This window comes from Schistosoma haematobium, chromosome ZW, assembly GCF_000699445.3.
Source record: "Schistosoma haematobium chromosome ZW, whole genome shotgun sequence".
Lineage (NCBI taxonomy): Eukaryota > Metazoa > Platyhelminthes > Trematoda > Strigeidida > Schistosomatidae > Schistosoma > Schistosoma haematobium.
In genome coordinates, this window is record NC_067195.1 from 82,631,991 (window position 1) to 82,656,968 (window position 24,978).

Sequence of the window (24,978 nt, forward strand, 5' to 3'; positions counted from 1 at the left end):
AATGATTAATTCATATTATTTTGTTTCATTTATTTTCTTTAGGTATTCATTAGCTAACTATATAATAATAATAATAATAATAATAATAATAATAATAATAATAAGTTGGAAATATGTAATCCCTTTTAACAACAAAATATCTTCTATTGGAGCTTCCTATCTATTCTACTCACTTTTCTTTCTTACAATCACCATTTATCAATTAATAAACAGTAATGATGAATAAACTAAATTTCATTCAAGTTTTATGATCTTTCATTTTTCAATGGTATATATATATATATTCAATGTGTTCAATTCGATATTGTTTTACTGCATTTATTTGTGTTGTTTTAATTGTTTATTATATTTCTTCTATTGTATTGTTTTGTATATTATATGATTATTATTTTATCAAATATTACTATTCACTTTATGTTTGCATTTATGTTGTGTAAGTGTGTGTATGTTTTGCTTGTTTGTTTGTTTTCTTGTTTCATCGATTTATTTTTCATTCTGTTGTTAGTATTATGTAACCATTTGGTTTGAATGAATGGGAAACACTTGTCAATCATATACTACTTGTTTATTTATTTTAATCAGTAATCATTTTCATATTTTTCGATAATATAAGTTTGACTTGACTTCATTATGTTTGTGAATATTGTCTTATTATTTCTGTGTTTCTTTTTTTAATCTTTTTTGTTCAATTTAGTTCATTTCTTAGTCTTTAATTGTTAGTGACGTGTTTATTTCCCTGTGAATGTATGAATATATTCAATTATATTTCGGTTCATCAGTTAAATATTCTATTTGAATGGTAATGTAACTAACGATCGTCTCTGACTTACTTAATATTAAAATTCAGTTTACCACAATGTTATAACATTATATAAGATGGATGCTATGGAATTTACTGACAAAATCATCACCGAATACTTGAGAAGAAGATATTCAATGCCACTCAGTTATCGATTAGTACAATATCTCTTTTCTTATGATTTAAACTGAAATATAGCGGTAATAGTCTTTCTGTTTATCATAGTGACTAATTTCATGGGTAAACAGAATAGTGTGTCTATCTGGCTGTGTATTTCACCTGTTGATAAGGATTAGTTGTGGTAATATTCAAATCCACACTACATAATCCATCATATATTGCAACGTAGAAACATTTAGTTAGTACATCTTAAGTTGGGTGATAATAAACACACTACCGAATAGTGATATAACATTTATGTCATAAAACACCAAACTAATCAAAAATAAAGTGAATATTCGGAATATACTTTATTACGAATGACTCTCTAGTACATTAAAGTTTATCAAAATACTAAATTTAGAATGTAGACTCATGATTAGTTCACAACTTCAACCTCTTTTGTTAAGTGGATGTCTTAATGGTGTTCAAAATGAAGGGTATTTCTCTAAATGAGAATATTTTGTCATATAGGTCATTTCATGTATGCAAAGGATCCTACCAATGTTGTGAGTTTGTTGCATATTGGCTGTTCAAATCTTTTAGTGGTTGCCTTATCACATGAGTCATGGCGTATTCTGGATTTCTAATTTTCCCACAAAGAACTGGACTTTTACAAGAAAATTATTAAGGTCTTATCCTTAAAATCTAAAGGCGTATCACTTTTTCTCCCGTCACATTTTACTGCTAATCTTTATGTTCATTCGTTTTGACTCAAGGAAGTCGATAAATATTGCTAATAATCTGCAATAGGGATTGAATAAAACATTAAGCAAAGTGTATGGCAACTTTGTAACATTGCGGCCTGATCAATCGAATCCGTCTAACATAAAGACTACGACATGATACCGATTTTCACTCAGTGATTTATTAATATATTTAAAACTCCAAAGTTTGTGAAATGTCACTGAGCCATAGCTAAATCATCCGGCAGTCGGGTGACTGGATGTCGAACAATTCGTTGGTCCATGTCAAAGTCGAGGTCAACCAACACGCATCAGTTAATCTCACGACTCGGACTAGCCAATGTGGTGGTGGTCGGGCTTTCGCTTGTACCTACTCTAACTAATATATTTCTGTAATATCTTTTGTGTTATATGGTCCTCAAAGCAGCTCTAGTACCTTGATACGACGAAGGGGTAATCCACGTTAGGTGCTGACCATGAAGTATGACTTCGAAGTTAGCTGTTCCTGTTTAACTCGAGTAGGCTCTCAATCATTCGACATAGATCATCTTCGCTGGTCATCCACATTACAAAAGCTTTAAAGTCTCTGTTGCAGACGTAGCGGCAACTGCAAGGATACTCCACATTCTCTTCAATAAGATTTGGGATGAGGAACAAGTACCAACAGACTGGAAAGAAGGACTACTGATCAAAATACCGAAGAAAGGCGATCTCAGCAAGTGTAATAACTACAGGGGCATCACTCTTCTCTCAATACCGGGAAAAGTCTTCAACAGGGTATTGTTAAACAGGATGAAGGACTGCGTAGACGCCCAACTTCGTGACCAACAGGCAGGATTCCGTAAGGATAGATCGTGTACAGACCAAATCACAACTCTACGGATCATTGTGGAACAATCAATTGAATGGAATTCATCACTCTACATCAACTTCATTGACTACGAAAAGGCATTTGATAGCGTGGACAGAACAACACTATGGAAACTTCTTCGACGCTACGGCGTGCCTCAGAAGATAGTCAATATCATACAGAACTCATATGATGGATTACACTGCAAAATCGTGCATGGAGGACAGTTGACAAAGTCGTTCAAAGTGAAGACCGGTGTTAGGCAAGGTTGCTTACTCTCACCCTTTCTCTTTCTCCTGGTGATCGACTGGATCATGAAGATGTCAACGTCTGAAGGAAAGCGCTGGATACAATGGACATCTAAGATGCAGTTGGATGATCTAGACTTCGCAGACGATCTGGCCCTTCTATCCCAAACGCAACAACAGATGCAGGAGAAGACAAACAGTGTGGCAGCAGCAATAGGTCTCAATATACACAAAGCGAAAAGCAGGATTCTCCGATACAACACAGAATGCACCAATCCAATCACAATTGACGAAGAAGATTTGTAAGATGTAAAAACCTTTACGTATTTGGGCAGCATCATTGATGAACAGGGTGGATCTGATGCAGATGTGAAGGCGCGGATCGGCAAAGCAAGAGCAGCAGATTTACAACTGAGGAACATCTGGAACTCAAAGCAACTGTCAACCAACATCAAGGTCAGGATTTTCAATACAAATGTCAAGACAGTTCTACTGTATGGGGCAGAAACCTGGAGAACTACAAAAGCCATCATCCAGAAGATACAGGTGTTTATTAACAATTGTCTACGCAAAATACTTCAGATCCATTGGCCGGACACTATTAGCAACAACGTACTGTGGGAGAGAACACATCAGATCCCAGTGGAGGAAGAAATCAGGAAGAAGCGCTGGAAGCGGATAGGACACACATTGAGGACAGCACCCAACTGCGTCACAAGACAAGCCCTCACATGGAATCCTGAAGGTCAAAGGAAAAGAGGAAGACCAAAGAACACATTACGCCGAGAAATGGAGATAGACATGAGAAAAATGAACAAGAATTGGAAGGAACTAGAAAAGAAGGCTCAGGATAGAGTGGGTTGGAGAATGCTGGTCAGCGGCCTATGCTCCATTGGGAGTAGCAGGCGTAAGTAAGTAAAGTAAGTAAGTAAGGTCTCTGTTGAAGTAAGAAGCATAACGGCAATATTTTTCACTGTATTATATTGAATAAGTTGTGTTATCACAAGTACGTGTCACTAAATATAGCTACCGAGACCTTTTTGACAACCAATAGATCGAAATTGAAATGGCATGCCAGTCATTGCTAAGGCCTTTCAAAATATTAGCCTTATGAGCTCTTATCAGTTCCTTAGTTGTATTACACTGGCCTCAATGATGCGCTATTCTCTCATCATAACAGGCAATATAACAGTATGGATTATTTGGGTAACGCACCTGTAAAATATTTACGTTTTCGAACAGCTTTACAATGTCTGAAAGTGGATGGGAGTCACATTGTCTCAATAAACTACCTTATTGAATCTTGTATTCCTTTGAGCTTAAGAAAGCCTTAAGAATTTTATTTTTCATATAAATTCATTTATTGTTCTATTGACTATACTGGAGATAGAAAAGGACCCGACTATCACTTTAGAATCTCTTGAAGTAATGAATTACTGCCTTCTTTGACTTCAAAATAAATACAGGTGTCAGTAATTTCTATATTTCTGATTAACTAAATCGTGAATTGTGGAAGGAAGGTGTAGTACATACTCTCTGTTTAGATTTTTGGCTAATCTGTCATAGCAAGGAACCGGCTGATATATATATATATATATATTTAAAAATAAGTGGTTCACTTGATATTCAGCGTATGCTTCCAGTATAGTCAATCTTGACGTAGTTAGGTATCTAGAAACACACAGTTATACATCCTGGCTAACATCTAGGATTTTTTTTGGTTGAGATCATGAATTAATTGATGTTAGACCACTGTTGGAAACCTGGAAGCACTGGACAGCCGTTTCGTCCTAGTATGGGACTCCTCAGCACTGCGCATCCACATCCCGCGCCCCGCGGGATTCGAACCCAGGACCTACTGGCTTCGCGCCTGAGCACTTAACCATTAGACTACTCTGCCGGCATCCAATGGTGTTAGTGTCTAACATCAACCAATCCAATCAATTAATTCATGATCTCAACCAAAAACTTAACAATCTCCACAACCCACATACTGATAATATCTAGGATCTCGACGTATTTCAGTTGTTCATACATATATCACCCAAATCCTGTCCCGGAATAAATGAAATACACTATTCAATTAGAAACCATGTTTAGGTAAAGTTTGTATGTCTTTTGAGGATAGCGTTTATGATAGTCGAGATTAGTGTCTGCAACTCCAGGTGTAGCGTCTGGAGTAACAGTGAGACACCTGAGAATCCTTAGATATATTTCAGGTTTTACTTCTGCAATACAACAACTTTAAATACATATTTTTGATGCATTTCTTATATGACTTCGCATCTAACTGTTCATCAAGTAATACTTAGTGCTGAAACATAACTCAGAATCGTGAATTTTTATGTTAAATGCAGACTCCATTAAGGTGACGTAAGAGGTTCTCTCTTATACATCTTAATGTTAATATAAGTGGTAAGTTTGATTGGAATGTCAAGACATATCAACTGTTTGAAAAATCAAACATGTTGAGATTCGTTCTAGCAAGAAGCACCGTCGCGTGAAAACGATGCGTTTTGCACCTTAATACAAATGTTAAGACTTAATGTTGCTGAAAAGAGACCAAGGATTCAAAAAAACGTAATCTACCTAACAGAAAGTATGGTCAGCACTTTTTTCGCAGCACTGGCTACGCATCATATATTACCAATTAATTACCGGTGAATTATTTTCTATCTCGTCTTTGGTATGATTAAATTTAGTGTATGTTCATCAACGCCAAATTGCTCTTAAGGTAGGCTTTTATTTGACTTTTAAATAGATAACTGCGAACCCATTGCTACTACTTATAAAAGGACTTCAGAATCTCTTCCTAAGTTACAAACTTCCTCAAGTTTGAATAACTGTCTAAATGCCTTAACGTTCCAGAAAAATTGTAGCTGTGACAGTTTTTATAATTTAACTAAATTGCCGTGTTTAATATTTAATCATTGTTGGGTTCACTGTAAGCCGACTTTTCATCACTTCGTTGAAAACATTTCTGAATAAACGCCTTAGCTAAGTGTATGAACGAGCAATCATCCGGAAAGTGAATGAAGCATGCTGTTCACGAATTTCAAATCAAGAAAGTAGTATATTTCTAAGTATTTATTTGATCATGTGCCGCTGGAATTACCTGTAGTATATACGCACATAACTTGGCAATTCGCTTTTCAGAGGTCAATCTAACAAGTATTTAGAAAGTAGTCAATGTCCGTTTAATTCGATCCAGCCTATTTGTTGAGATCTTATGATGATTAGGAGTATTTTAATTATAGTATGAACTAAGAATCACAGAAATAACGTAATCGGATCAAGAAGTACTAGATAAGCACAAACGAATGTACTGTTTGTAGAATTCGAAATCAAGCATTCAACAAGTACAAAGGAATCATCAGTTCATTCAAACACCGCAGATTCCTCCAGAATAACTCTATTAAATTTTGATAAGCTAGGGTAATGCTGTCAGATTTCTATTCATTCAGTATACTTCAGGAAAACTCTTGAGAAATTAAAGGAATTATGTATGAAAATCTCATCGGATACAAATTAATACGGCATTTAACGTGTAGCGGTGAATAAATCCCCAAACTAAGTAGTTCTATAAGTCTCCAACATTGATATTGACCTCATTACGTGTTTTCATAGGACTAAAATTTATTAAACAGAACTTATCTGCTGCATATTCATATCTACGGTAAACTACAAATAATGCGACATTTCGGCCTCTAAATTTCTGCCTACATACAGAAAGATCGCCGAATCCTTAATCGTCAGCCACTTTTTAAATAAGCGTTTGGATAAGTTACCCGACACATAAAAATAAATAAGATTACGCCCTCTATTTGGCCTAATCTGTCCAAAATCCAGTGATCTGTTACCATAAGTTTTCTTCCACCAGCTGTGTGAGACAGAACTATATCTGGATTTTCCGTGTGAATTATGACTGTGGGTTTCACCAATATATTTTGAATTATGTATGCGCTGGTAAAACCGACATACAGTGACTTCACTACTTTTTGTCTTCAGGCCTTAATCATACAAAAGCACTTGAAGATAAGTTATTCGTTATCGGTTTTAAGTACGTTCATTTATTTCTGCTTCCGTAAACGGTATTTCAAGACGATCAGAGAGACTACGATATACGCGAGCAATGATTTATATTCCATCTTGCGAGTACGCATTTCCTAATATGAAGCCACTTTACTAGATGGAATTTGGAGTTTATTAGTAAAGTCTTTAATCCCTTAAATTGTATGATTCTGACTGCCTTCCAGTTTTAAAGAGCTTATAAACATTGATACGAGTTGCTGTTGGTGGTAGTTGAGGGTTAACTAGAGTCGTAATATTTTATAGAACATTTCTAAACAATACGGAGCTTGTGTTAACTTCAGCAAACTCTAGCCTCATTTGCAATGTATAGACAGTTGTGTTATGTTTTTAAACCTCCAGGTTGTTAATCGAAATACAACAACATGCCTATTTTATGTATTCACTGCGACCAAACATTTTGTATGAGATTCACGCATTTTCTCAGATGCTGAATTCTGATGTAAGATGATTTACATTACATTTCAATCTCCCTAAAGTCAGTTTCACGGGACATACGTATAGTAGAGGTGAAAACTACTGAAGTGATGTTCTTCAACGTCATTGAGTATCTGGGATTATTCGAAAATGTGAAGTCGGTAACTCGCTGGAGAAACAGTCAGACGCCATCGCGCCTAGACTGAGTACTTACAGATGAAGAATTCCTAGTTAACAACCTCTCAATCCTAACTCCTCTGGGGAGAAGCGATCACGCCGTTATAGCCTTCAGTTTTATCAGCAAAATTGAGCTAATACGTCCTACCAACAATAGGCGCTAGAATATCAAACGGTTGAATTTGTCAGCTTCACAGGACAGGTGTATTGGGAAATTCACCCTCAACTTGGTGTGGATGCTTATTGGGATTTCTCACTGCACACGTTCTTATGTGCTACAAAAAAGTCTGCTTTTCAAGTGGTCCCCGAAATCTACAAGCAACCTACAATCATCAAGCACGATACTCTTTGTGTGCTAAGCCGCAAAATGCACTGTTGGGCAGAACACAAACGAACTGACAACAATGCCCCGTACAGGCAATACAAATATATAAGGAACATATGCACGAAGGCTATAAGAGAAAACAGGATTCAGTACCAGATCAAGCTTATTAATAAATTTGTCTCCAATCCGAAAAGCTTATTCCGTTATGCAGCCTCTCTTCGTCAAACCAAAACTGAAGTTTCACAACTGCTAGGTCTTAACGGCCCGACCAACAACGAGGGCGACACCGTTAACCTTCTGTCTAAAAATACTCTCGGGCATTTCAACCGACCCACACTAACTATATTGATGGAAGCGTCATCTTCAATTCCACTGGAATTTCCGTAGTGAACCTGGGATCTGACTTGTTGTACCGGAAATTGCAGCACTTAAGAAAAGACACTTCTCATGGATCAGATATGGTTCATTCTAATGTGCTGAGGGAAGCAGCTTCAGTCCTGGAGACACCGCTTAGAGTGATGTTCCCACACTCTCTGAGCCGAGGCAAACTACCGGAAAATTGGAAGCTAGTTCACATCACAGCAATTTTCAAAGGAGGTTGACGCACAGAACCTTCAAGTTACCGACCGGTGGCTCTTCTCTCTATACCTTCAAAAACCATGGAGTCCATGATTTGCGATGGTATATATGGCTATTTACTGTCCTTAAATTTCTTCTCATACCAACAGCATTGTTTCAGAAAGGGTTACTCTTGTATAACAAACCTGCCGACTGCAATGGACAGATGGACAAGCATCCTTAATAGCAAGGGGAAGGTTGATTTCTCAAAAGCTTTTCGTAGGGTTAACCATATATTTCCTATCAATAAGCTCAAACGATTGAGTATCAGACCATTTCTAATTGATTAGCTCAATTCATATCTGATAAATCGACATTTTGAGGTCAGGGTTAACTTCACTCTATCTCAGGCTATGGAATGTTCTAGTGGGGTCCACCGGGGCTAAGTACTAGAACCTCTCCTCTTCTTGATTTATATAAATGATATTCCATAACGAATGTCGTCAGACTTATTACTTTTTGTTGATGACGTGAAACTTTGGAGAGAAATACGCAACCAAGAGGATATACAGGCACTTCAGGAGGACCTGACTCGACTTCAAAGTTGGGCAGACGATAACGGACTTACCTTCGACACTTCAAAGTATAAAGTTGTCCATCTGAGACATGTCGCAGACTACAATTACAACTTGAGAAACTCAAGTCGAAAGGGATTTGAGAGTCCTGGTGCCCTACGATTTGAAGTCGTACGCTAACTGTGACAAAAACACCTTTCGAGCAAATCTTGCTCTGGTAACATTGAAGCGCACTTTTGGCCAGCTCGATGGAAAAAATTTCCACATAATCTTCAACAGTTTTACTCGTCTACATTTAGAGTATGGAAACATAGTATTTCCTCCCTCACTCCAAAAGGATAAGAACACTCTGGAGCGCATCCAACGGGGAGCCACGAAATCATTTCGGGGACTCAAATTCAAACCTTATGAAGAGCGCTCTCAGTCACTTAACCTTTACCCACTAGAGTATAGGGGTCTTAAAGGTGATCTTTTGATGGCTTACAGTATCCTTAATACTTCTGAACATCCCCTTGAACACCTACTTAGGCTTAGTTCCAACACAAACCTAAGGGGTAACACCCAGAAATTGGAGACACAACATAGCAGAAGGACGGTAGACACAACTTCTACTCCTTAAGAGTTGTCGAATGCTAGAATCTTCTGACGACTGAACTGGTCCAAGCGACTTCCCAGGAGTCCTTTAAAAGGAAACTTGACCTATTCTTAAGGACTAAGGACAACATCTTATTATGAGTTACCAAGTTCCTTCTTTTTAAATATATTATAGTTAATATACCTAGGTTCCTGCCTGTAGGCATTGGTGACCCACTGGTACTAGACACGGAAGCCTGTTAAGCAAAAGCTTCTTCTATTCCATCCACAACCATTTGAACTATTTGAACAAGGTACGTATTCAGTGCATGCTTTCTTTTTTTCAATTTCCAGAAATGGTAAAAGTGAAAAGACATCAAAATTACTGCAAAATCAATGATAGCAAATCCACCTAAGTGGTTGAAATTTATTGCTGTATACTGTTTATTATACTAGACGTCGTTTGTTTGAATAACCTATTGCTTTTTTGCTCTAGTTAGGTCAAATGTTAACCCAGGTTGCATTTTCAAAACATCAATATCGGGAAATGCGTTAATGTGTGTGGAATATTAGGAAGTCTTCTGAATTCTTTTGGATAATCAACTCTTAAATAACGGAATTGAAGAATGTTTTTGAAAAGTGACTTGTCTCCGATTGTTAAGTTTTGAAACGTGTTCGGATCATAATTCATCGTTGTTCAATATTTGGAGTCAAATCTCGATATGTTCCCAATGAACACATAATTGCTCAAAATCAGGGATTTCACAGTATTAGAACGCCTCAAGTTCGAATTTTACGTCTTTTTCACCGCAAAATATGATTCCTTACTCGAGAAATCAAACGTCTCCTTGGTTGGTCAAATAATATGCTTACCGAAACCACGGGATTTACCCACTTACAACATATAGGTTATATTCAGTATGTCTTCCAGTGGGAGAAAAAGTGTTCTTACGAGTTTAAATCCTTTATTTAATTCAGATAACGCTCATTTTCCATTGACAACAGATACGTTTACAAAATATGTGAGAGAGGATCTTACATCAAGCTCTGAAATGTTTGTCACTTTGCACTATGATTCACGCAGCATGGGTCACAGTCTTCTATCAAGTCATAGGAAACCCACTTCAGCTGAAATCAGTACTGATTCTCCTGATCATAAGCCAAAGGGAAACAGAAAGAATATTTACAATTTGGTTGCAGAATCGAACAAATTTATTGTTGAAGGAAAGGAAAATAATAACTATCCATCTCCGGCTCACAGATATACAGTGAACTTTTCAAAACTGTGCTCTAGCCAAGTAGGAGCAGAACATATGGATTATTATGACTTTGAATACAGAGATTCAGGTGCATGTTTTTACAGAAATTCGATTTTTAGTTGTGGTGAGTTTTAATTATTATTTTCCACTTAAAGTCATGTAGCTTTATGTTGCGGAAAGTAAATTAGCACGTCTTGCTATAAATAAACAGAATATTCGTAAGAATAATCACTACATAATGCCTATTGTGTGTAAATTCGATGCAGTAAAGATGTTAACGATATATGTGTTTAAATAATCCACTTCATGATTTCCATTCCTTGCAAACACTTGATCACAAATATACAAGACTACGTTTGTGCTTATAGCTTCTTCAGTTATAGTGAAAGTAGGTAAATCAAAGATATGAACAGAATAAAATAACATTTTCTACCTCGTTAAGTTCCCATCGGCTACTTAAAATCCGTAGTGTTTTTCAGTCAGATTCATCTTAAAGTTAACGTGCAAGGAATTTTGATTAGGTGTATGCACCACCATGGTGAAATTAAAATTTAGGTAATTTTGTTATGACTAAAAGTTTTTATCGTAGATTGTAAGCAGCTAACAAGAACCTAACAAAATAAAAAGAGATCACTCAATTGTTTTTAAATTTTTATCCTTCATCTATTAAGTAAAAACTTTAGTTCTATAATTCTTGTCAAAATGAAGGATAATTATAACAATTTGATATTCTTATATGGCTTCAATGCAAACCAAATCTGCGGCGCCAAAAACTTCAAAAATATCAGTTTATAGACATCATAGAATGTGAACGTCTGTTACTCGTTTTATATTAAAAATAAACCTTCTGAAATGTATCCTGTTCAAGGACCCGCTCAGGTCAACCATCTCATTAACCTTGTACCTGAATACTGTGTATCCATACAATTAAGGAAAATATAACTCCTCATTCCATTGTATACTAATGTTTGGAAATTTCAAAAATACGGAATTTGTTTTCTATCAGACAAACCATTTAATCCATACCATTGAATGAAGAAATTCAAAGCAGTGGCCATACTGGTTTTTAAGATTCCTAGACATTATACCCAGTGGCCATATCTTATTACTTACATTTCCATGTTTTATCTTTAAGAGTCGTTTACCAACCTGCACATAACCGTCGTTATTACATTGTATTTGTTATAATTTCTGCCTCTATTCATATTTGAAATTAAAAATATCGCTTTATAATTTTGATGCAAAAAATTGGTCATCTTAAAAATAATTTATAAACAGTCATGATGTAATTTTTATTTGCAAAAAGTTGTTACAAAACATGTGATAAAAAATCTTTCCATCAGAGACCAAATGAGTAAGTCATGACAAGTGCTTAATATAACTAAAGAGTTAGAAAGAAAAATGGACATACTTATACAATGACTGATAGAGAATGGATAAATCCATGGTAAAGTGTAGTTTGCTATCACTAGGGTGTTTCGGATCGTTGGTCAGACTCAGATTCGGGCTTACTCTAGTTGGGACCGCTGAATGTTCCCACTTTGGGGAATAAGTGTCTTAGGTCGTTTGTGTCTTCGGCTGTGACTTTTTTATTCAAATTGGAATGTCAAATAGCTAGTGGTTGGTATTTGTAATTCTTGCACTAAAAACTGCAGATTTAAATCTTAAAACTTATTAAAGTTTCAGGATATGTTTTAATGATGTGTTTAAAGTAGAAAATACCCATTTTTTATAGTAGCTCATAGACTATCTAAACCATTCGCTAATGAATAGAGTAATCAAAACTTTTGGTTCGGAAAGCAATTTAACATATACTGATTTGAACTTGGATACTGTTGTATAATTACTTTGTTTCCTGAAATCGAACAGTAAGAAGAAAAGAAAAACGAATAGTAAGTTAGGTGGATTTTCCCAAACATTTTGTTCATAGCGTCTCGATAATTAGTTGTACCTCAAATACACTTAGTAATAGTTTTATTTGTGATTTATTCGGCAATGATACTAAGAAGTATTTCTGCTGTATCAGAAAATTTCAAAATAGAACATTTATAAATGAATCTACACTTCTTTATACATAACTGAACTGATAACAGACCAACTTATTAAATTAGTGAAACATGTACTGTTTTGACTTACATTCATCGTTTATAATCCTTAGGCGATCAACATCAAAATTGGTTTGGTATTATTCCTAATGATGGAGCAGTAGCCATAAGTCTAGCAAAAACATCAGTGTATTTCAAACCAAATTACAGTACATCACTATCAGAAGGTAAGCAACTGAACTCAAATGCCGCTAATATTTTCTGTAAAGAGAGCAGTTGCGATAAGAATCTACCAACGTTTGAAAAGCAGACTGAAAGTAAAAATCGTGGAGAAAACTTGAGCTATTTACCAGCATGGTTGGTAATAGTTCGACGTGAACAAGTAAGCTATGAAAAGTTAAATAGAATGTGCTGTAAAAGATTAAACATGCTTTTTGTTAGCCCATATTTTATTTTTGTTTCAAAACCAATTTTATGTGTCAGTAACGCTAATTATATATGAGTCTAAAAAGTGCGTATGGCTTTTGAAATTTGCAATATCTACTGGCTGCACTTTAATTCATTACAACCTCACTTGTATATCAAGTAGCATTTGTGAATGTAAAATGACCAAATACTGGTAATCTACATTTATGTCCAATAAATTTCTCACAATCCCGTGGTTAATGTTGAATAAAATGGCGACACTAGTCTTCTGGGCTGGACTATAGATTTTGGTCGAGAAGAACAGGTCTTCTATTTCGGGGCAAAATACATTCATCCGCTCGGCTAAATGGCATTTTGGCTAATTAGCTGCTGTCAGTTTGTGATAAAAATTCTAAATCTAGTTTTGAACCTTAACCATCAGCTTCAAATCCTAAGCTTAATTCCTCACACTACTATATATAGCCCTCATTAAGCCCTAATTAGTAAATGGACATTCTCAAGGTCACTTTAGCGTCACCCAAAAGCTGTCCATATATTATAGTTTCATCGTCTTCTGATAAGTATTTAACTATTCCTACTCAGTTGAGATTGATACCGATTAATCTATATAGTCTGTCTCATGAATGGCTGACTTTATTTAATCGAGTTAGGAATAAATACTATATATTGTCTCAGACTAGCTAATTTCATATTTATTGTCAAAATAAAGATGCACTGATCATTTAAATCATCAGACACAAGTGGATTTTATTTAAAAATGATATAGAAAGATAATAACAATTATTTCAACAAAGTCAATCCAGCTTTGTAGATGTTGCTATCAAGTGTTATTGACCAAAATGAAATCCATCTTATATGAATATGTAAAAACGATGTAGCTAATTGAAACTCAAGCTTATAACTACAGTCACTGACTATGATCAACTCATCATGTTGATGTTGACTATTGAAAATATTTGAAGATCTTTGTATTAAATTAACCTTAAGTCAAGTAATTTAAACAGCATACTTTTGTCTCTAAATTAATAAGTGATATCATCATGGTTTGACTGAATAATTTTAAATAAATTGAGCATTGGATATGTCTTTAATCATAAAATAATGATATGTTTGTCGTATCGCAATGAATGAAAGGGTCAACAATTCAATGTTTGCTCATTTGAAATATCATTATCTTATTGTTGTCATTAAACAATAAAAGTATACTTAAAAAATTTTGGAGAATTCCAAAGTCTCGCCTGATAAATGAGTTCAAGCATTTTTATGAAAACGACTAATGCAAAAATATCTTATTGATATAACTATCCATAATCGCCCGATTACATCTAGGGATATATATGAATACATCAAATGTAAGTTGGTAATTGGAGGCAATTGACAGGACACATTGAACTTAGGTTTTGTGCTATTTGGTACTTGTGAGCAAGATGTGCCCGTAATATCAAAGGAAGTGATACTCCTTGGTGAATTCGATCGAGTGTCACCCAGCTCCACAATCAGAGATGTCGATGCTGAGCTATCTAGGAGCCATTCATTAGCAACGATTTTGATTATGAAACTGAGTGGCACTTCCTCAGTTTACAGCCACGTCTTTCTGACGAGATTCAGATATCATGGAACCTAGATTAAGAATTTCCTGTCGATTCTCTCCAACTGCCACTTTACGTTGCAACGTAGTGTACGTAGCTTCAAATCACTTGAATTAGTGATAACATTACAGCTTTCATGAAAGAACTCGATCAGCACTAAGAAGGACTTGACAATCATGACACTAATTACGAATTGTTGTTCAAACAGTTGTAAACACATCAAATTTATGATGGTTAGTGACGAACTCAATAGTTTCAATAGAATCCAAGTAAATGTACTGTTGTGTATGGTGTCCTCATGATTTGGATTTATTCTCCTTAGTTTTTCTACTAGGTAAAGGAAGCGAGATATGGTGATAAAAAGAGTATTCTATGACTACTCTATGATACATTTGAGCTCTTATATTGATGTTTTATGGTATTCAAACACATTGACACAAAGAGCACATTATTGTTGGGGTGAAAATCAAACAGTTATCATTCTTTGTATAAATTCATCGTATTACTTCAGTATTGATTCATCGAACCCTTACTCTTATTTAACATCTTATCTAAAGAATTACGTAGATAAAATGGTTATCTTCGGGTACTGGTTAAGAGGAACGAATAAACTCACCTTATAGTATTAAATCATTGCAACTACTTGTTAAGTTCGCTACTTGATTAACACGGAATACAGTATACAACTACGGCACTTGAACGTATAGAACCCCTACAGTCGCAAATTAAAAAACAGAAAACTGGAGAAGTGCTTGTTGTGTAAGAATCAAAATGTCCAGAAAATCATGGGTATTTAAAGATATTATAATTATAATCCAACCAGTCAGCAAAGAGGCATGTTATGCTACTGTCCAATAGTAGCATGCCGCGTTGATATTCTAAAAAGCTACATCATACTCTGATTGAATGGAAACTCTTCCGCTCCTTTACTGCTTCTGAAGGCTCCGTCGTAATTCTCAGAAGCCATCCAAACACTACTACAAGTTAACTGAAAGTTACATGAAATACAGTGTTCTATCATGCTGAAAACAATCCTATCAATAAATCTATAGATTAGATAATGTATTTGTATCTGACTGTTTATTACCAACCATAAAGTGATAAACATAATTCTTTGAAATGACTCATTTACTCTTTCTTTCTTTAAGTTAATTAGTACACTGTGCATAAAATGTAATTAGTAATTATTGATTATTTTGAAAATAAAATGAAAAATTGTTTTAACTCAGTAACAAACATTTTTATTTCTATTTGTTTGTCACATCTTTTATTTGTGCTGCATCTGTGCAGTTCATGAGTAAAGAAACATGTGAAAATAGTAATTAAATGTTTATGAATTATAAATTATAACAAGTACAAACAAATTAAACATGATCATCCCTCTCCCTCTCCCTCTCTCTCTCTCTTGCGTGCGCTCGTTGTTTCTCTTCAGGTAATAATAAACTTGAATGAATGACAGATTGTAGATAAATGATTGAGTCCAGTACAAAACGACAATCGAAGTGTAGTTATACTTATGGTGTCTTACTTTTTTAGCTAAATGATGAGAAATAAAACAAAATGTCAAGTTTCACTACATCAAGTTTGTAAACAATTTTCTTTGTTTTGTTATGACACCTAATGAATAATATTAGAAGGGGTTTTGTGGAGAATGTAGTAATTTTAATAGTTGAAACCATGAGTCAATTGAAGCTAGACTACCATGGGAAACCTGGAAGCACTAGACGGCCAAATCGTCCTATTGTGGGACTCACCAGCATAAATAACTAGAAACTCTGAAAAATATACCTAGTGAACTACAGAATACAAAATGACAATCGATAAGCAAAAATGTTTGTCGTAGGCTACAAACGTTTTGACTCAGTCACAAATTGTTAAGTGTCCTTATTGTGAATTAGCCTGGAGAATGTTTTTAAACTAGGAAGTGTTGAAATACTGTATCCTTCTAGCCATAGTTCTCTCTCATTAGCGTATACTTTCCGATTAATATAAATTGAACATAACAAGTTCAAGTTTTACAATAAGTACATTTCTGTACAGTTATTTAGACAAAATCTAATTCGTGATAACGTACAGTAATTATCCTGTTCCATTTACATTATCTGTCTGTAGACCAGTACTGCTAAATTAAATCGATCATGGCTTCTGTCACGGACATCAGCAATCTAATAACAAGCTAGTTACAAATGAGTAAATGATATGAATCAGAAAGGTAGATTCACGCAAACTATTCACTTTGAAGTAAATTTTAACCAAAGGTTATAGCTAATTGTGAAAAGACATTAAATATTAAACTTAACAAACAGAAATGCACATAACTGAGTATATAGATTTTGAACTAAGCAATTCATGACCTTTTAACGACACATTTTTAATTATTAATTAAATAAAACTTCCCTAAAAAATACAGCAAAATATAGTTGCTTAAGTAACGTAATGTTTGATTAACAGTAAAAAAAGAACTAGATACTTTGTGAATAACTTTCATAACCACGTGCACAAAAGTGCTGGGCAGTACTGGATGACTTCAATGAAACATCATCCTCTTTCTTTAATAATATCCAAAAATCTTAGACACAAGTTAGTGATACTTTATGAATACCTTTAGAGCTTGGAGACGTTGAGCAACACTGTCCAAAACAATTAGAGTTACTGAGGCGTAGTCATTCAATATCTATTACTTAATCCTGAATTAAATATTGTTTCATACATTCAAACTTAGATTTTATTAGTTACGTCTTGATTAAAGCAAGTCATAATGTAACTAAGTTATCTGACACGTTTCGTTTATTCTAAACTGCTTTTTTTAAACATGCGTTTACATGATCCTGTTTGATTTGATGGTAATCTGAGTTATTCGAAATTAATAAGATAATTTGTTTACTTATACGTTATCTGTATTGACTATTGATATAACAATAAAAGGGAATACATGTTCATTTCGGTTATGAATCAACTAAATCAGTTAATTAATCATAACCAAAATAGAGCATGACATAAATGTACATTATTCATTTGATATTGTTTTACTTGAATCTTCCCATTGACGTTTTAGGACTGAAGTTGATCAGTCTCTTATTGGCATATGTGCATACTGTGCGTATGCCTCGATATTGCCTTAATTTACAAGCATTTTAAGCAAAGATGCATAGTGGCTAGCAGAGACTGATCAATTTCAGTCCTAAAACATCAATGGGAAGATTCAAGTAAAACAATATCAAATGAATTAAACTTCACCTCATTGCACAAGCAAGTGGCTATCAGGACTCAGTAGCTAAGTGGATAACGCGATGGCGTTTGAAGCGAACGGTACTGAGTTCGAGTCCCAGAGTGAACATCAACTCTGATATGCAGGTATATCCAGCTGACGAGTCCCAAACAAGACGAAACGCGCGTTCTGGATTCCACTGCTAGCCACTATCCATCTTTGTTTAAATGTACATTAGTTTAAACTGTCATATAACATTAACACAACGCAATAAAACTGCGAAGATATGAAGCAGAGAAAACAATATATTGTAATAAGAATGATCATAAAAAAGACAAGATATTGAGAGTATACTTTAAAGAAAAAAACGAAAAAGTATATATGAAGTAATACTGAAACAGATTATCTAAAGTAATATAAATAATGAATGCATTTGTTTCATTGTGACTGATTGTAAGACATATCACTCAGCATCTCCAACCACTGCCTACCAACATAGTATAGACTAACATTGATTGACATCCTAAATTATTGGGACATTTTGGCGGACCATATTTTTCTTGCAAACTCCACCCACATTAGCTCATATCCCTTGTTGTGTCAGGTAATAAATAGGCATATGTAAATAAACATGAATTATAAGGTTTCTTTGTATTCCAAAATTCTGAAATTGATTTGAACTCATTTTTGACATTATAATTTATTTCTATTATCTACAGGGTTCAGATCTACGTGGTTGTGTAATAAACAAGAGTTTAATAGAAAACAATAAATCTATATCTTCATTAATCATAAATGAACCTAATATGAACAATCCTACTATAAATACAAGTAATAACAGTTTACCAACAAACCTAATCACAACAAATATTACTAATGATAATTCTCCAATAACAGAAATATCGCTTAAAACAAGTCTATCAACAACAAAATCTATATCATTATCATCAATGAACACAACAACAACAACAAAAACGACAACAACAACTACAAGTATATTGAATAATTCACAATTGATAATGATGAAAAAAAAATCAGCCAAAAAGAATTCAACAAAATTAAATGATACTTTATTGAATATTACTGATGAACAATTAGTATTGCAGTATTTAATAAAGAATGAAAATATTATGGATTATTTAAAACCTGGTGTACCAGATAGAATAGTTTATGAAAAATTATTGAAATTGGATGAAATGGAAGTAAGTGGTTATTTATTAATGATTAGATCAATTCATTAGGATTTATTTATAGTGTTCCATGTATTGAATGGTTCTATGATAGGAACTGAGATGATAGAGTAGATTTGTAGCTCTGGTGGATGATTTTGATAGAGTTTTGTTCTTTGAGCTGGATAGTTTGGTCGTGGAGCTTTCATCGTTCTTCTGAACAACATCATTAGCACAAACTTCAGGTAGAAGTTTGTGAGAACAAAATTCTATCAAAATGATAGAAATTGTTATACACATACGATCAAAATTAAGAATGGGTCAATTCCATTCAGGTAAACATATTGGAATATGATGAAATGAAATGAGTTCTTCCGTACTATAAGAACGAACAATTGTGTTCACAGAAAATCACCACATAATCATATTTACTTTGAGTTTAGTTCATTCATTCTGTGATTTGGAAGTGTATAGAGTCAATCTGCTTAGGATGAATATATATGCCACCACAGACGGAATAAATATATTCTTCAGTATTAACAGTGATGTATACAGTTACTCTTGATCTCTAATGACTTATTTGTATTGTACAAATACACGTGAAGTGATTTAAAATATCATCTGTGCTCTTAATTATATCGAACGTTCTGTTAGTAACGCGCTTTAGCTGACCGATCTGGAATATATAGTGAAATAAGTTTAATAAATTTGAAACACATAAATTAACCGTTATTTTGTTTAAAGTGTATTATAGCATATCTATAGCCTGTGCAACGAATTTGTCTTCAAATCCGTTCAGACTATACTAAGGTGAAAAGTGAATCCGCTCGTTTTAGAAGAAAAGGATGTATGTCAGTGTTTAGCACAACTTCAGGAGACCTTGAGAATATGAGGTATACGAAAGCTTTTGACAAATTCTTTGGATGATCTCATGAAGTTTGACTAGATCATGCAACAAGAGTTTAATGAAAATTCTTCTTGTTAGAATATTCTTTTGGTTTCATCACTACTATTTCTTAAGAAAATTTCTTTCCTTCAACTAAACCATTCAATTTTCAAATATTTAAATATAAGTTAATTTAAAACTAGAAAGCAAACAACCTGTAAAAAGAAAGTACTTTCTATCCAATCGTTTGCATAATGAAGTAATTCAGACTGAAAGTCACGCTTAATGAAGTTCAATTTCGAAGAAAAAGCAAAATATCATCTATGACACTCAAATCTTCCAAAATAACTTCATCTTTCTACAAGATGTTTTTATTGAAATTGACAAAATTCAACCGTAATAACAGCTGAAATGTTGGGATAAAATTCAAAGATAAAGATTATTCTTATTGAAATTCATAAAATATCTTAAAGGAATATAGTCAATTTGCAATAGATCCATGTAGTATTTTTCCTTCTTATTAGTATGTGTATAATCTATCATATTACTAGACTAATTGATAGTATTCTGAAGCAAACATATCCATTTCAATTGGGTAGTTAATGACTCTTATGAATTATGTGTTTTTATAGTTGAATTCATGAGTCGATTGAAGCTAGACCCCATGGAAAACCTGGAAGCACTGAATGGCCGTTTCGTCTTAATACAGGACCCCTCATCAGTGCGCATCCACAATCCCTCCTCGTGAAATTCGAACCCAGGACCTATCATTTTCGCGCACCAACGCTCAACTTCTAGACCACACAGCTGGCAACTAACAGTGTTAATATCTAACTTCAACTAATCCAGTGAGTTGCTGTCTCACAACACACCTGGTTGAACTCCACTCGTCACTGATTCTTACTAAAACTCAAGGAAATTCCTCTTGAAACCAGTCGAAACAATCGTTCAGTGTTTCCAGCTTTTCCATGGTAGTCTAGTTTCCATTGATTCATGAATTCAACTATAAAAATTACTATAATTATGTGTTATATGTTTTTATTGCACATGTTTATTCAGTTTCATAAATATTAAGTACGTAAATTTCATTTAAAAAAAGAATTACCTAGAACATATTTTAAACATAATGATTTTTCACATGATTTAACAACAACAACAACAACAAAGAAAAAAAAGACTCCACTACTTAAATGCCAGTATAAGTAGAAATTACTAAATACATTTTAGTTGACAGTCGATTCAACATGCATAATACATGTAAACATCAATAAGGTAGTTTAATTCAAACGATAAAATGATATACACTTTATAATTACATAATTCAATTATAGTTCTCGGTTTTCATGACAAATTGTTTTTTGTTTTAATACAAAAAATACACAGTAGAATTGTGATTAAGTAGAAAACGAGGTAATCAGAATGATTTTCTTTTTTTTGTGTGTGTGTCATATTACATTGGTTATTTTGACAGCAAGAGCAACAAAAAACGACAACAACAAAGAGAAAAGTTTTTCGGTTTCGTCTAACAGACTTGATACTTGCCAAAAAAACAAACAAACAAACATATATAGTTGTTTGTTGATTGATTTAAAAGTCATGCTTCTGTAATTACAGTTTACTCATTTTCATGTGTTCATTTTGATTCTAATTATTTTTTCTCGAATACAACTTCACATTTCTTAGTGTCAGATCAGATTGAAAATTGAAAAAAAATTGGCAATCTTTTGAAAAAAAGTAATTTGTCTATATTTCGAAAGTGATTAATTAAAAAAATAATCAAACAGTCATAGAATTAGAATGACAAGACATATTTTTGTCATCAGTTGTATTTTCTTGGTTCGTTTTTTTCAGTATAGGGGTTGTGCGGATTATTAATTTTTGATTGAGATCATGAACCGATTGATGTTAGACCAGCATTGAAAACCTAGAAGCACTGGACGGCCGTTTCGTCCTATTGTGGGACTCCACATTAGTGCGTATCTACTATCCCGCTAGCGGGATTTGAACTCAGTACCTTCAGTCTCGCGTGCGAACGCTTAACTTACTGAACCACTGAGCCGGCTGGCATTCAACGGTGTTAATGTTTAACCTCAACCAATCCATGAAATTGCGCGACCATCTTGCATTGTACTGAGGTAGATACCTGTCTCTACCCGACACGGATTAGCTCCACTGGTCATGGCTTCTTGTTTTTGTCACGTAACAGTAACATTAATAATTGGATGACAAATTTTCTTTAGAATAATAGTAGTTTCTAGTTGAATCGTACCAAATTCTCCAAATCATTTCACCAATTTAAAATGAGTAAAAGTATGAATAAAACGTGACCAAAGGCTATCTAACTTTTAACATGTTCTAATTGATGAAGTTAACTAATTAAGATGTGAGCTATGTACACAATGATAATATTTGATAAAAGTTGTTCCGTGTCATATACAGATCGAAATTCAAAGTGAATAATGTTGGATTATGATTCAGTGGTCTAAGATTAGGATTTCCTCTCCTCTTAAAATCTGTAGGTCATGGATTTGATCAAATGTAGTCTAATGATGTGGCACTACTGAAGAGTCTTAAAGCACAATAAGACAGTAATGATACTTGATATTGAATGATTTTCTCTATTTGTATGTCGATCAATTTAATTATAAGTCATAATATAAAATTATATTTGGTTTTTGATGCAATAAAGTTAGTGATTCTATTCAAATTACGTGACCTGTAATTATTGACCATTTTATATGTTTCAGTGAAAATGTTAATGAATATAAACAATTCATGTTTATACATGCATTTTAATTTACATCTGTTAAAACTACAAGTCATATTATGGTGTGTAGCACATTCCATGACTATTTATTTTTTATCAGAATGTGTTTTGTGGAGATTTTTAGAAATTTTCACAGATTGAACTCATGAGTCAGTTGAAGCTAGACCACCATTGGAAACCTGGAAGCACTGGACGGCCGTTTCGTCCTAGTATGGGACTCCTCAGCAGTGCGCATCCACGGCCGTCCAGTGCTTCCAGGTTTTCAATGGTGGTCTAGCTTCAACTGACTCATGAGTTCAATCTGTGAAATTTTCTAAAAATCTCCACAAAACACATTCTGATAATAATAATCACCTGCTCACTAGTGACTGACTTCAGGAAACACTTCTGGAGTTCTAGTGAGAAGTCGTTACCAGTGGAGTTCAACCAGGTCTGTTGTGAGATAGGAACTCACTGAAGACAATGGTGTATGGTAGCGCAACTTCGTGGATTGGTTGAAGTTAGACATTAACACCGTTGGATGCCGGCTCAGTGGTCTAATGGTTAAGTGCTCGCGCGCGAAGTCAGTAGGTCCTGGGTTCGAGCCCCGGGTGGTGCGGGTTGTGGATGCGCAGTGCTGAGGAGTCCCATACTAGGACGAAACGGCCGTCCAGTGCTCCCAGGTTTTCAATGGTGGTCTAGCTTCAACTGACTCATGAGTTCAATCTGTGAATATTTATTTTTTAATCTGGTTGCAAGACATATCAATTAACAGTTTTGTTCTAAGCATCATATAACTGATCAATTTTTAAGTTTTGCTAACTTTATAATTGTCTACTTTCAATAGGTAACACTGTTACTGATATACAAACTTTATTATTGAACAAGTAGTTTAAAATTGTTTTGGTCTATACACTAAGTTTTATGATCAATTCAAGTATTCAGAAGCTTCTAGTTAAGATTGTATTATGACTATATAGTGTTGTGAGATTTTAACTACAATAACTTCTTGATCAGTTTTTTTTAACAATTGAAAATTACTAATTTTAAATCATTCATAATAAAGAACTTGTTTAGATTAAAGAAAAGTGTTGTTATTACTATTCACCCAACAAAGATTTTGTATAACAGGTTTACAAATATCCAACATACTTGTAGATGATGTCTAAGGTATCACAGTCTTATGATAGTGTTGTAATTGAGTTCATGAACTGATTAACGTTAGACTGACATTGGAAAACTCAAAGCATTGGATGGATGTTTCGTTCTAGTACGAGACTCCTCAGCACTGTGCATCTACGATCCCGCACATAGGACTCGAAACCAGGACCTTCGGTCTCGTGTATGAACGCTCAACCTCTAAACCACTGAGCCGGCATTCCGCTGCTCCCAGGTTTTTAATGGTGTTCTAGCTTAGATCGACTCATGAATTCAAATGTTAAAATTAAAGTTTTTGATAGAAATCTTTGAACTATGCAATGAATTGGTTCGTGTTATGAATAACATTCAATAAGCTCCATGTACCTCTATGCTAATTATTATTCTATACTCACTGTTAACTAGATTCAGGGGATAGTTTTCGAATTCTAAGGAAAAGCCGTCACTAATAGATTTCAAGAGTGTCGAGTGTAAAGCAGTCACTTAGCAAAAACAGTGTAAGTGTTGTAAAATAATGTGAATTGATTGAAGTTAGACACATACATAATTGGCTTTGAATTCAGTGGTCTACAGAATAAGAGTTTGAGTGAAAAACTAGAGGTTCTGGTTCAGATCTCCATTGATGGAGTCCGGGATACGCACTTCTGAAAAGTTTTACACTAGAACGAAACAGCTATCCTGTGCTTCCTTGTTTTCAGTGGATTTCTAAATTAATTCGATTCTGCTGGTCTACTGGTTGTCAGATCAGGAAAGTGAGATCTAACGGCTCAAAATATTAACTCTACCCTGTTTACGGTAAATCATGATTCTCATTAGATTTTATCAGTAAGCTGACGTTACGGTCCTTCAGATGATTTTTTCGCATAATTTACATCATTGTAAACGGTATTCAGCTGACTACTAATACAGTTAGTTTTAATATATTTTCATTAGATTCTTAAACAAAAAAACAATAAGGTTTTCACAATAAAATAAATCTAAAATCACAATTACTAATACAATAATCAACAAGTGTTTAATACACTTAAATTCATGG

The 24,978-nt window shown here is 34.2% G+C and overlaps 1 protein-coding gene across 3 annotated transcripts in view; it reads left to right on the top strand.

The window, feature by feature from the left end:
• SIPA1 (Signal-induced proliferation-associated protein 1) overlaps positions 1-24,978 on the top strand; it is a gene marked incomplete at its 5' end in the record, with an annotated part of 160,168 nt that overhangs the window by 45,748 nt on the left and 89,442 nt on the right. The window contains 4 exons of one of the 3 annotated variants that reach the window (XM_051212472.1): positions 9,951-10,839; positions 12,874-13,142; positions 18,703-19,185; positions 20,671-21,597. In XM_051212472.1, coding sequence (XP_051072658.1) covers positions 10,377-10,839; positions 12,874-13,142; positions 18,703-19,185; positions 20,671-20,682 — 1,227 coding nt within the window. In that variant the 3' untranslated portion in view covers positions 20,683-21,597. Of the gene's footprint in view, positions 1-9,950; positions 10,840-12,873; positions 13,143-18,702; positions 19,186-20,670; positions 21,598-24,978 lie in introns of those variants that run through there. The other 2 variants (XM_051212473.1, XM_051212474.1) reach the window with 2 other exon arrangements.